The following is a 12,756-nucleotide window of genomic DNA, read 5'->3' on the forward strand; positions in this document are numbered from 1 at the left end:
CAGTTTTATTGGTGTTAGACCCTGACTGTATGAACCCACTCTATGGGCACATGCTGGGAGAGAACATTCAAGTGTGGTTCACCAATTTTCAGAACATGGGATGACAAGCTGTGCAGTGGATTCACATGGTGCACACCCAATCAGCCCATTTGGACATTTACTTAGGTTGGAATTGGGATGCACTCTCTCAGAATATTTCAAACCTCAAAATGCCAAACTGCCATCTTATTGGAGGACCTGAGGGTATGCAGTCATTTTTCTCAATATTTTTAATTACTCATGAAAAGATAGATCATGCCAATTCTGCCTCATACACCATTCATTCTGCATTTAGTTCTTCTGTCAGCAAGTCTTCCAGCAAGAGCAGCAGTGGGAGCATCACACATGACAAAGACACTGTTATGGAAGAAGCTGAGCATGGTAGGAAGTCAAATTTTCAACTGAGAAGACTGAAGCTAAAGACTTGTCAGTTAATAGGTCCCTGGTATGGGAACAAGGAATAACAAGATAATGAGATAATAGAAAGTAGAGATGGAGAAACAAGGTATCATGGTGAGGGGTCCGTCTTGGGGATGTCTTGAGGGCATGGGTGTGGAATGATTCATGACAGTTATTGGCCTTGAACTCAAGATTGGCACAAGCATGATCATAGTGAATTCCACAACACACAGGCTTTAACACACTAAATTGGAGGATGTTTCTGACATAATTGCATTGATGGCAAGTAAAGGAAAAGTAAGGTGTTTTTAAGAAAAAAAATATGGATCAAGTTTTTTTAACATGCCTGAGGTGGCTGAAGTTCTTGCCAAAATTTAAAATTCAGATTTCCTACATCTCATGAAGGTACTTTGATTGCACACTTCAACATAACTGTATCTGCTATTGGCACTGCTGTTGCAAACAGAAGTTATGTAGGTTTGTATCTGCAATTCAACAAAACTAAGGTAACTTGAAGAGGCCTTGATGCACATTGGTAGCTTAGTGGATGCATTGGAGGATAATGGACAGCTCAACAGAAGAGTTGAAGAGGGGCTTGAAGGCAAGCACAGACATGGAGTATGGGATGGTGAATCATGAGATGCTTCTGATAGACTCATACACAGTCAATCATCAATTAAAACAGTCATATAAAGAGAAATTTATTCAACATACTAAACAGAATATCAAGATATGAGTAGAAGCCAGAATTTCAGTGAAAATGAATATAGGTGAAAAGTATGGAAGCATTGGGGAAGAAGAATTAAGTACTAGTTCCTGCAAAGCCATCATTGAGATGTTTCTTACTATGAAATGAATGCATCATCCCAGACTTGAATTTTTAAATCCTCTTGGCAAGATTGGTCAGAGAATGCACTAATCATATAAATATGAGTGTCAGTGAAAATGAAAAAATGAAGCTCATTTCATACCTTTTTCCCTAGAATTCATAAGGGGAGATTCTGCTCCAGGAACTTTATTCTTTATTTTCTGAGCTTGGATATCCAGTTTCTTTGCTTCTGTGTATTTTCCTAGATGTCGATATGTGGCTGCAAGATGTGCCATGGCATTGATTGTATCTTGGTGTTCCACTCCAAGAATTCTGGTGGTTGCATCCAGAACTTGAATCTGCAGGTTCTCTGCCTCTGTATATCTTTCCTGTCTATAACATGTTAAGGCTACATTGTCCATGCCATTGATTGTATCTGGGTGTTCCACTCGAAGAATTCTGGTCCTTGCATCCAGAACTTGGATCTGCAGCTTCTCCGCCTCTGTGTATTTTCCCAGGTATTGATATGTGGATGCTAGACTTGCCATGCCACTGATTGTATCTGGGTGTTCCACTCCAAGGATTCTGTTCCTTGCATCCAGAACTTGGATCTCCAGCTTCTCTGCCTCTGCATATTTTCCCAGGTATTGATCTGTTTCTGCAGATGTGCCATGGCATTGATTGTATCTGGGTGTCCCACTCCAAGAATTCTGGTACTTGCATCCAGAACTTGGATCTGCAGCTTCTCTGCTTTTGTGTATTTTCCCAGCTTTTGATATGTGGCTGCTAGACTGTGCCATGGCCGTGATTGTATTTAGGTGTTCCACTCCAAGGATTCTGTTCGCTGCATCCAGAACTTGGATTCCCAGCTTCTCTGCCTCTGTGTATTTTCCCAGGTGTCGATATGTGGATGCTAGACTTGCCATGTCACTGATTGTATCTGGGTGTTCCACTCCAAGAATTCTGGTGGCTGCATCCAGAACTTGGATCTCCAGCTTCTCTGCCTCTGTGTATTTTCCCAGGTGTCGATATGTGGATGCTAGATTTGCCATGTCACTGATTGTATCTGGGTGTTCCACTCCAAGAATTCTGGTACTTGCATCCAGAACTTGGATCTGCAGCTTCTCTGCTTTTGTGTATTTTCCCAGCTTTTGATATGTGGCTGCTAGACTTGCCATGGCCCTGATTGTATTTAGGTGTTCCACACCAAGAATCCTGTTCGCTGCATCCAGAACTTGGATTCCCAGCTTCTCTGCCTCTGTGTATTTTCCCAGGTATCGATATGTGGATGCTAGATTTGCCATGTCACTGATTGTATCTGGGTGTTCCACTCCAAGAATTCTGGTGGCTTGCATCCAGAACTTGGATCTCCAGCTTCTCTGCCTCTGTGTATTTTCCCAGGTGTCGATATGTGGATGCTAGATTTGCCATGTCACTGATTGTATCTGGGTGTTCCACTCCAAGAATTCTGGTACTTGCATCCAGAACTTGGATCTGCAGCTTCTCTGCTTTTGTGTATTTTCCCAGCTTTTGATATGTGGCTGCTAGACTTGCCATGGCCCTGATTGTATTTAGGTGTTCCACACCAAGAATCCTGTTCGCTGCATCCAGAACTTGGATTCCCAGCTTCTCTGCCTCTGTGTAGTTTCCCAGGTATCGATATGTGGCTGCTAGATTTGCCATGGCATTGATTGTATCTGGGTGTTCCACTCCAAGAATTCTGTTCCTTGCATCCAGAACTTGGATCTCCAGCTTCTCTGCCTCTGTGTATTTTCCCAGGTTTCCATATGTGGCTGCTAGATTTGACATGGCAGTGATTGTATCTGGGTGTTCCACTCCAAGAATCCTGTTCCTTGTATCCAGAACTTCAATCTCTAACTTTTCTGCTTCTCTTGCAAATCCTTGTTCCATCAACAATCTCCCACACTTGGCATAAGCATCATCTAAGTAAGTGACACCATTCTTGTTACTTTCTGATGTGGCATGCTCCATATTCACTCTTATATGTGTTACCAAGACCCTCTGAAATCTATATGGCTGGTCTTTACCCCATCTTAGTGAACAAGACAAAGTCACATATGCCATTAAGCAACATTGTTTCTTCTCATTTGGAAGCATTCTGTCTCTGCCCCAGGAATGGACCAGTGGATGCATTGCATACACACCATCAGATGGGCCTTTTTTGATCAAGGAGAATGACAGTAATATTCGAAGTCCCTCTTTAAAGACAAAGTTATCCCAAGTACCTGATTTATTGAGAGGAAGTAGTCTCCGATCCAGCAGAGAGCTGGCAAGAGGTAACTTTGAGGCAAGAATTTTCTTTTTTTTTTGAAGGGCAGCATAAAAAAAGATGTCTTCAGTAATCCCCTCATGATGGAAGAAAGGGAATAATTCCAGAAGGAGCATTGCACTATTGGCTGCTTTGGCCTTACGAGAATCATCAAATTTAGCCCTTCTCTGAATTTCTTTGTATGATAACTCCCAAGTTTCATAAACAGTTTTGTTATACTTAGAAGCTCCAGTAAAATCTGAATGAAATAATAGTGTCTTCCGGTGCTCTGAATATTTTGCAAGATAGTCTCTGATAGTGGTTGCTCCAGAAGCAATGTAAGCACCAGCCTGATCAATTGCAAGAGGAAGACAGAAGAGCTCTTTCACAATCTTAGAAGCTTCAGATTGAAACTCTATTGAAGATGAATTCAAGCAACTAGCTTTTAGAAGTAATTCAAGAGCATCATTCTCTTCCATCTCAGTTATTTCAAGAGAGTTCTCAGGTGAAGTTAGCCTCCTCATGGCAGAATTGCGACTAGTTATCAGAATATTTCCACCCCTTCCAGGTGGAAGATAAGCTTCCAGCTCAGCAGGTGATAGATTATCAGCATTGTCAAACACCATTACATAGTTCTCTTTCAGCAAGCCAATCCAGCAAAGAGCAGATTCAGGTGACCCATCCAGAGCAGAAGACTGAGCCTCAGGAAGGTTACAGATGCCCTTCAGTGCCTGTGTGATGGTGCTAACTGAGGATGCATCAATCCAAAAAACAAGAGAAAAGCTGAAGGTAATTGAAATTGAATTAAAAGGCATTGGAATGGTATTCAGTAGATACTCACTGGTCAGACATCTCCTCAACAAACTTCAAGCAAATTTGAGTCTTTCCAATCCCCCCCATTCCATGCAACAGGAAGAACTTTCTCTTCTTAGCTCTGCCATTTGCGTTGGTAAAAAAATGCCTCTTGAGTTTGGTGATAACTTCTGTCCGTCCTGTGAACCGATTGCTTGGGTTTGGCATGAGGGGGATGACCCCATCGGACGTGGTCCTATTGCCGTTGTGGATGTTGTGGATGTGCATCTGCCAGAGATCCGTACTCTCAGCTTCGTTCACTGGTGCATTAACACGATAACCATTCTACTCACAGTGTTAGCATTATTGAATGTGCTGTTGTTAGCAACAAAGTGGTGAGCACCCGCAAGAACGTTCGCTCGGCTCATGTTGAGATATCGACGATGGAAAGGTTTCGGATGAGAGAGGGAAAGGAAGAAAGAGGAGCGCCCAGACGCCAAAAAGACCCCCAATCATGCCACGAGTTGGTCTATTTGTATATATGTATTATGGATACACAAGCACGTGCCTTGGCTCAAGATTCTCCTTTCCTTCGTTCTTCGGCCGCTTACCTGATTCTGTGGACTGGCTCGACTTTCTAGCATGTTGGTACTTTGCAAGCTCCCTTCGTCCGTGAATGTGGTTGCTGCTGCGAATGTGGAGTTTAACGACGAGTTGCTCACGGTTAAGCGCTTGGGTGGACCCGGTGATCGATCGACGCCTAATGACCCCCATCACACTCACCACCACCACCAGCAGCAGCAACGCAACGGCGTATGAAAACCCCACCACGGCGTACCGCACGCATAACATATTCGACCTATCTGTTTTCAGCGCATCGTCTACCGCTTCCTCAGCATTTCCAACAAACTTTTTCTCTTCCTCCACCACCACCAACAAAGGGAGTCAGCTAAGTAGCGTACACGACGCTTATCAACAACACCCATTCGACTCTACCCTCCCAGCGATAAACAGTGGGATGCGCTACGACCCTCCTTCTCCTTCCTCCCCTCAACTCCCTCCCCCGTCCACCACGAACCTACCAGCATCATCGTTCCACCCCGCCCACGCCCATCTAACACGACACACGCTCACCAGCATCCCGCTCCCGCCCCAGATCACGTCCCCCCTCCTCTAGCTCCGCTCCTCTCCCACCGTCATCCGCCGCAAATGGGGCAGGCGGTGTGGGGCCCGAGAGGACGACTAGGGCCAGGAGGAATAATAACATTTCAGGCACTTCCCCGCCTCCTTTTGGTGTTCACCATGGACATGGGAGGCCGCATGCCATTGTGATCCCGGGGAGCAGGATGGCTAGACTAGTGGGATGGCGCGGGTAGTCCCTTGAGCACTTCTTCCAACGGAGGAGGAGGGGGAGGGGGAGGGAATGGGTGGTATGTGCCTGGGCAGAGTCAGAGCTCGTATGTCTCCTTTTCTCGCGTGTTTCGTGTTTTCGTGAAGCTGATGAACAACGAAAACAGAGCCTCGGAATACTCACTCCCCACACCCGACCACCATCAACAATACACCCCCTTTGTACTTTCCTCATCTCAAGACATGCACCACCACCTCCCGCCACTGCACCACACACCCCACCCCCTTTCGCATTCCCACCACGCACATTCGCACTCGTTGCCGACAGGGTTAGACACGCAAGCTGTCAATTTGATGGCGCTCCCTCCCTATGATCCTTTACCCTCTCAAAATTAAGTCGAGCTCCCACCATGTTTCTCCTCCTTCTGCTGCACACGGAGGACAAGGGGTCAACAAGCACCACAAAAACAAGGACAACAACCTGTAGGCGATAAACAAGCTCTACTGGCCAACGAGAAACGACGGAGAGGGATAGCCATAATGCTGTTGAGAGACGACGGAGGGATAATATCAAGGAGATGATTAGGGAACTTGCGACGTTGATTCCGGAGTGTATAGCTCTGAGAGATGGGGAGGACCACGTTGAATTCGCACACGTTGACTTGGTGCTCGATCGTTAACACTGCTCCAAAGATTGTGCAAAGGAAGGGCGATTAAGAGGAGAAGGGACAAATAGGCATACGTTGGATGAGCCTAGTGCTATGGCAGGTGTCTGCTGTGGGATGGAGTGACGATCCTGGGTGGAGGTAGAGACGTTAGCCGCGGTACTCCGACTCGACGACCAGAGAGCCTTTGCGCGATATATTTCAAGAGGAGGGGAGTGTGTGGAGGTTCGTAGAGCTCGATGTAATCAGGTGCTAGCGCTGCAACCTGAACCTCCAACTTGCCAAGGTTCGGGACAGTGTATGTGGAGCTCCATTCTTCATCCAAAGCCAATACCGCCGCATACATCGTGGTTTTGAGCCCGGCAACACGCGACCTGGGGCCTCCACACATATTTTGGTCGATAGAAATTGCACAACAATCGACTTCTCGGCGACGTATTCAGGCGTGCAGGAAAACGGGGTGAAGTTTGTGAGGGTGTGGCATGTTGGTCTCGATCCTGATGTTGGTTCATTCCTCGAACTATGTATACAACTTTTTAATGACTACTATCAGTCGCAGGTACGATATAAGATGCTTCCGATCTCCATGAATGAATTACCATTGTAAGGCCCCCCACAATAATTCTTAGCATCGGGCCCGCTTGCTGCACAATTGTACTCGCCCATGAAAAAGTTCAACGGCTTCGCTGGGATACCCGGAGGCCCATAATCCCGCTTCCCAATCGTCTGGCCAATCTTCACATCCGCAATAGTGAACGTGAGATACTTCCCCTGTTCCAAATACAACTGGTACTCGTAAAACTGTTGCCCAGCCCCGCCGTTGGTGGTGTCGGTGTACACCCCGCCGCCCTGGCGCTGGGGTTGCTTGCCTGGGATGTACGAGCCAGAGCCGGTGTAGAATGTGAACTCGGCTTGGTTGTTCCCGCCACCGTAGATCTCGGCGATGTCGATCTCATCGCAGTCGTGGTAGTGGCTGCCGTTGGGGTCGAGGGGACCGACGACGCAGAGCTCTTCGCGGAGGACGACATTGGAGTTTTTACCGCTGTCTGGGGCTCCGCGCATGGTAATCCAGATGCTCCTACGTTATTCGTTCGCTCAAGTTTGATATTTAGAGGATGGGGAATGAAACGGACGTGTAGGGAGCGCTACCGTCGTTGAAAACGAAATCATAGCGAAGCCGACTTTCGGTGTTGGGGTCGTTAATATCGGATGTCGAACTGAACATCCTGTACCCATTTGGCCCAGGCCCGCTGATCCCGATTGAGTTGTCATAACCAGGGTAGGTCTGATAGTTGAGGAAATTGTGGGAGACGTGGAGACAGCCGTCGGGGTCGAGCCTCTGCAGGAAGCTCGCATTGCTTGCGAGGGCTTCGGCTTTGAAAGCGCGCATGGCGACATCGGAGGCAGCTGCACGCGCTCTCGATTGTCTCAGGCCATGTGCATGCCTGGTGGAAGTGAGTGACATGCTGGAGTCATAGTTGGAGATGCCAGTGAGCGCCGTGAGGTCGAATAAAGACTGGGCAAACGCCCAAGCTGAGAGGAGGAAGTGCATTGTTCAGTGGGAGTGCTGATTTTGGGGGTTATTCAGAAAACAAGCGTACCTTTTATCTGACCACGGCTGCGTACTATGGCCGAGATCCCAGCACGGGCACCACAGCGCCAGCCCCTCGAATCGTTAGCGCCACCTTGGGGCGACCGCTTTGGACGGCCCCCGGACGAGTTGGTCTATTTTTATATCCAACCACGCAAGCACGTGCCTGGCCTTTTCCAACTCGTCCTCCCTTCCTTAAATCTTTCGTCTTTCTCATTCCTCGGCGACTTATCCTCTTCGTTGGATTTGCTCGACTTTCTAGCCTGATGTTTTGTATGGCATCAACAGGGCTCACGACTAGAGAATGAAATCCGCTGGCGTTGAAGGTACCTATAGGCCATATATGTTGTCATGTCGATGGGCATTGGGCGCTGCTTTTACAGTTCAACTCTGTATTTCCCCCATTCAAGTTTGTCCAGCGCGCATCAGCATCAACAGCATCATGGGTTCGACCTTCGCGATCCCTCTCGCAAGTTCCTTTTGTCCGTGAATGTGCCTGCTGCTGCCAATGCGGAATTTAATGATGAGTTGTGGTGACCAATTGTCGCCTAATGGCCATGGCAATCGCCATCCTCACCAGCAGTAGCACCAGCGACAGCAGTATGAGGACCCAACGGCGTAAGAAAACCCCACGACGGCGTACCGCACGCATAACATATTCGACGTATCTGCCTCCAGCGCATCGTCTACCGGTTCTTCAGCATTTCCAACAGTCTTTTCACCACCAGCCAGTCAGCCAAGTAGTTTACACGACACTCACCAACAGCACCCTCCATTCAACTCTACCACCACGGCGATAAACATTACGATGCACTACGACCCCCTTCTCCTCCCCTCAACTCCCTCCCACTTCCACCACGAATCCACCACCATAATCGTTCCACCCCACCCACGCGCTCACCAGCTTCCCGCTCCCGGTCCAGATCACGTCCTCCCTCCTCTAGCTCCGCCCCTCCCCCAACTTCGTCCACCGCAAATGGCGCAGGCGATGTGGGTCCAGGAGGAATGATAGTAAAATCTGGCAGTTCCCCGCCTCCTTTTGGTGTCATAGTTTGAGTAGGATGGCGCATGCGAGTAGTCCCTTGAGTTCTTCTAATGGAGGAGGAGGGGGGGAGGGAATGGATTGTATATGCCTGGGCAGAGTCAGAGCTCGTAAGCGTCTTTTTTTCCCCCTTTCTCTTCGTGTTTCGTGAATCTGATGAACGAAAACAGAGCCACGGAATACCAACAGAATACTCGCTCCCAACACCCAAGTCCCACCCTCATCATGAACAATACGCCCCCTTTGTCCTTTCCTCAGCTCAAGACCCTCCATGTTTCTACCATTTGGAAGTTGTCCTTACCGTGCCCCGTCGTGTTGGTATGCCATTATGCCATTTATCATGTCCCAGGACATCCATCAGAAGATCCCACTTACCGATCGCATTCTTACGTTGATACAATATGTAGGGCCTCTGATTCGCAATACCGTCATGTTCATCCCGAAAGTTGATAATCCAAGTAACCCGCTTGAATTTGGTCTTCTCTCTATCTGATGCAATGGGGTAAAAGACGTATAACAATCCTCCATTATTGATATCCCACGGCGAATCTCAGACTCAGGTATATGCATATATGCGTCTAAACCCCATACATTTTCCGTGCATTATCCCGCCCCTCCCTCATAACTTTGTCAACATCCCATCCCTCCCCCGCAACACCCGCCACAAACTCCGCCGTCCACGGTATCATTGCGGTATGGGATAACGGCAATTTCTTCCCTTTCAAGGAAGCCGGGAGGGAGGCATAGAGGTTGCCGGGCGTCATAAAGGGTGCATCTGTTTCTAGGAGAATTCGAAGGGGCTCAGAGGAGGAGGCGGAGGACATTTGGGAGATGACGGCGGAGGTGTTGGTGTTTGAGCTGTATGTTATTACGCCTGTGAACGACGACGAGGGGTTAACAGGAGGAGGGAGAGGTGAAGAAGGAGCACATTACCTGTTATACCGATGTAGAGATTCGGAAAGTGGGCGAGGAGACGGGCCGCAAATTCCGGGGAGTCAGAGAAGCAGTGGACGTGGATCTGCGTGTTTTGTAAGCAAGGCATAAAGATGGGAGAAGGAAGGTAACGAACTTTGTAATCTTTTGGCACCTCCTTCAATATTTTCTCCGTATCTTCCTCAGCTTCCCGGGTATGTATAACCAGCGGCTTCCCTAGCCTAACGGCGTGTTTCAGCTGCCGTCTGAATACGTTTCGTTGCACATCGCGGGGTGAGTTGTCGTAGTGATAGTCGAGCCCTATTTCACCGAGGGCAACGCATCGAGGGTGAGTCATTGCTTCTAATCTGCGAGGGGAGGAAGTCAGGAATGGAGGAGCTACTAAGATGGGTAGGGTACATACATATCCTTTTCTACGGCGTCGGTGTAGTGTTTGGCATCATGACTGGCTTCAAAAGTTAGCTTCTACGTCAGAATTGATAGGGAGATACGACTGACGGATGAACGCCTTGAACATACAGCATCAGCATCACAACAAGCGTAAAACGCAGCGAACTCACCCAAAGCAAACCAATATTCTATCCCTCCCCAACGAGACTGTCGATCTTCAGGCGTCAGCGCCGAATCCGCAAACGTCTTCCACGATTTCTGTACAGGCGCATCACACCACACGTCCACGATAGCCTCCACATTCCGGCCTTCGTACATCGCCTTGATGAAATCGAACACGTTCTCGTATTTCCCCTCTTTATACCTTTGACGGTAGAAAGAATAGGTACTCGCGAGATGTGTGTGCGTGTCGACGATGCCTAAAGAAGACGGAGGCATGGGCAGGAGGAGGTGTTCTTCTCCGGGTGTGTTTGACTTCTTCCCCATTTTCGATTGATTTTTGGAGGAGTTTTTGTTCGAAGGTTTTTGAGAGGAGGGTTTGGTGTTGGTGGTGGTGTTTGAATGCGGTGTTGGGGTGCTGGATGACATTTGTGAGGGGGAGATGCAACGGAAAATGTTTTTGGAGATAGGAAGCTGGCGATGCACCTTTAAAAAGAGCGGAAGTGACATGCAGGGATGAGTCGAAATGTCGCTATTGCGGAAGACGGGTCCGGGATGGCATTTTGATGGCGGTTCCCGACTGAATTTTCTGTTGTCTTGGCGTTGATACTCCGACTCTTCAAATTGCAGTTTTCAAGTTTGCCAGTTTCATTCTATTTCCTCTCTCAAAGTCGAGGAATGTCCTTGCTTCACCTCCCAACAGAGCTACTAACCGACATTTTTGAACATCTTTGGGACGATCACGAAGCACTTGGCGCTTGTGCCCTCGGATGTCGTCGCCTGCAGCCTGTATGTCAAAAGCCCTCGCACACTGGGCAGAATCGCGCTTCGACCCCATCCCCCGACTCTACGAGATGCCCTTCACGGAGTCGCCGCGCCTCGCGTCGTATGTGGTTCGCCTCGACATCAAGATCGTAGGCCCGAATAAGAGAGAAGCCTTACGAGCAACCGCAATCCTGGATCCAACAGAGCAAGTCAGTGGATTTTAGATATCTCGCCAAATGCGATGAAGCATTTAGGAGCGGATGAATTTCTGAGTAACAGGGGAGAACTCTGACATTGAGGAACCTCGGATTTCAGCATGGAAGACCACGATTGGAATCGCGGGAAATAAAACATGTGGCGATCCGGATCGTAGGTTTTGTCAAGGATCGAAACTTCTGTCAAGGCAAAATAAGCTGATGGGTAAAAAAAAAAATAAGCATGTCAGCGCCGCTGGTTTTTTAAACTATGTGCTTATGTTTCCTACCAGTGATTTGAGTGGAAAACGAGATGATGTAAATCATATTTCTTACATAGTCCTTCTGAACAACTGAACCAACGATTGCCGTTTGATGAATGGGACTCACGTACCATAGTGGTGTGGAGCTATGGGGAGCGCCTAAAATAAGTTAACCCTCGTTTTAGGCACGACTTTAGTGTCCAATCCTTCTCTTAATTCGTGACTGATTTCAAAGTAGAAGCTAGGTGCACATTGAAAGTAGAGGGTTCAAAGTAACTGAGCGACAAGTCTGCAGATGTTCCAAAACCAAGCACCAGAAATTCAACACCCTCCTCGAAAAAAAAAGACTGAGGGTTCAACGATCAAGAAAAAGCAAATATGATCACCTACAACCAATGCTATCATGTTTTCTTTCCTTCTGTGGCTTCACCGGCTGCATTCTCAACATGGCGACAGGAGATCCTGACAGAAGAGCACAATCATGGGTATTCCATCCGAGAGCCCGCATTTTGTTGACAAAATCCAGAATCAGTTCTACAACTTTCTGATTGGTCTCCTCAAGGATCTCCAGTGCATCAATAACACTTGAGATATTCCTTTGCACAGAAATAACCTGACATGATTCTGCAGTGTGAATTCACGCTTTCAGTTAGTGTTCGAAAGTCTGGTTAGGTCCGGTTATTGGGTGCCCAGGGGCTCTAACCGAGACCGAGACCGGTTCGCCTTTGTCCCAAAACCTAAAATAACCTAACCGGACCACAACTAACCAGTTACGGTCAGTTATTTGCAGTTACTAACCAGTTAGGACCGAAAAATAAAGAATCGGTTATAACAAGGCAAATATGCTCATATGTATCTTGATAGATATTATTTCTGCATATTCTAGCTTTAAAACGAGCCCAAGAACGCTAAAATCGGTGAAGAATTGACATATTTATGCAATTATCCTTGAAAGTCTACACATTTGAGTGATATTTTAGAGATTTGACCGTAACTTAGTCAAATTTTAAGTGTTTTCGATGTTCTCAAGTGCGTTTTGAAGGTGTATAATAGGGCTGGTTATAACGCGGTTATTTAACGGTTAGTAACTGCAAAAT

The 12,756-nt window shown here is 47.5% G+C and overlaps 4 protein-coding genes across 4 annotated transcripts; 1 reads left to right on the top strand and 3 right to left on the bottom strand.

Annotated features, from left to right (window-relative positions):
• Positions 1-209: 209 nt before the first annotated feature.
• On the top strand, positions 210-503 carry LACBIDRAFT_299357 (uncharacterized protein; the record flags this gene model as incomplete). Its single annotated transcript, XM_001882287.1, has 3 exons — positions 210-243; positions 292-420; positions 478-503. 3 exons carry the CDS (start codon positions 210-212, stop codon positions 501-503), a joined length of 189 nt encoding a protein of 62 aa, XP_001882322.1.
• Positions 504-6,416: 5,913 nt separating this feature from the next.
• LACBIDRAFT_299360 (uncharacterized protein) lies at positions 6,417-6,713 on the bottom strand (the record flags this gene model as incomplete). The annotated part of the gene is made up of 1 exon (XM_001882387.1): positions 6,417-6,713. One exon carries the CDS (start codon positions 6,711-6,713, stop codon positions 6,417-6,419), a length of 297 nt encoding a protein of 98 aa, XP_001882422.1.
• A 158-nt stretch (positions 6,714-6,871) lies between these two features.
• On the bottom strand, positions 6,872-7,874 carry LACBIDRAFT_299361 (uncharacterized protein; the record flags this gene model as incomplete). Its single annotated transcript, XM_001882388.1, has 2 exons — positions 6,872-7,400; positions 7,456-7,874. 2 exons carry the CDS (start codon positions 7,872-7,874, stop codon positions 6,872-6,874), a joined length of 948 nt encoding a protein of 315 aa, XP_001882423.1.
• An 842-nt stretch (positions 7,875-8,716) lies between these two features.
• Positions 8,717-10,596, bottom strand: LACBIDRAFT_328338 (uncharacterized protein; the record flags this gene model as incomplete). Its single annotated transcript, XM_001882389.1, has 7 exons — positions 8,717-9,108; positions 9,331-9,444; positions 9,889-9,973; positions 10,025-10,235; positions 10,292-10,333; positions 10,387-10,396; positions 10,449-10,596. 7 exons carry the CDS (start codon positions 10,594-10,596, stop codon positions 8,717-8,719), a joined length of 1,002 nt encoding a protein of 333 aa, XP_001882424.1.
• Between the last annotated feature and the right edge of the window lie 2,160 nt (positions 10,597-12,756).

Source organism: Laccaria bicolor, genomic scaffold, assembly GCF_000143565.1.
Source record: "Laccaria bicolor S238N-H82 LACBIscaffold_16 genomic scaffold, whole genome shotgun sequence".
Lineage (NCBI taxonomy): Eukaryota > Fungi > Basidiomycota > Agaricomycetes > Agaricales > Hydnangiaceae > Laccaria > Laccaria bicolor.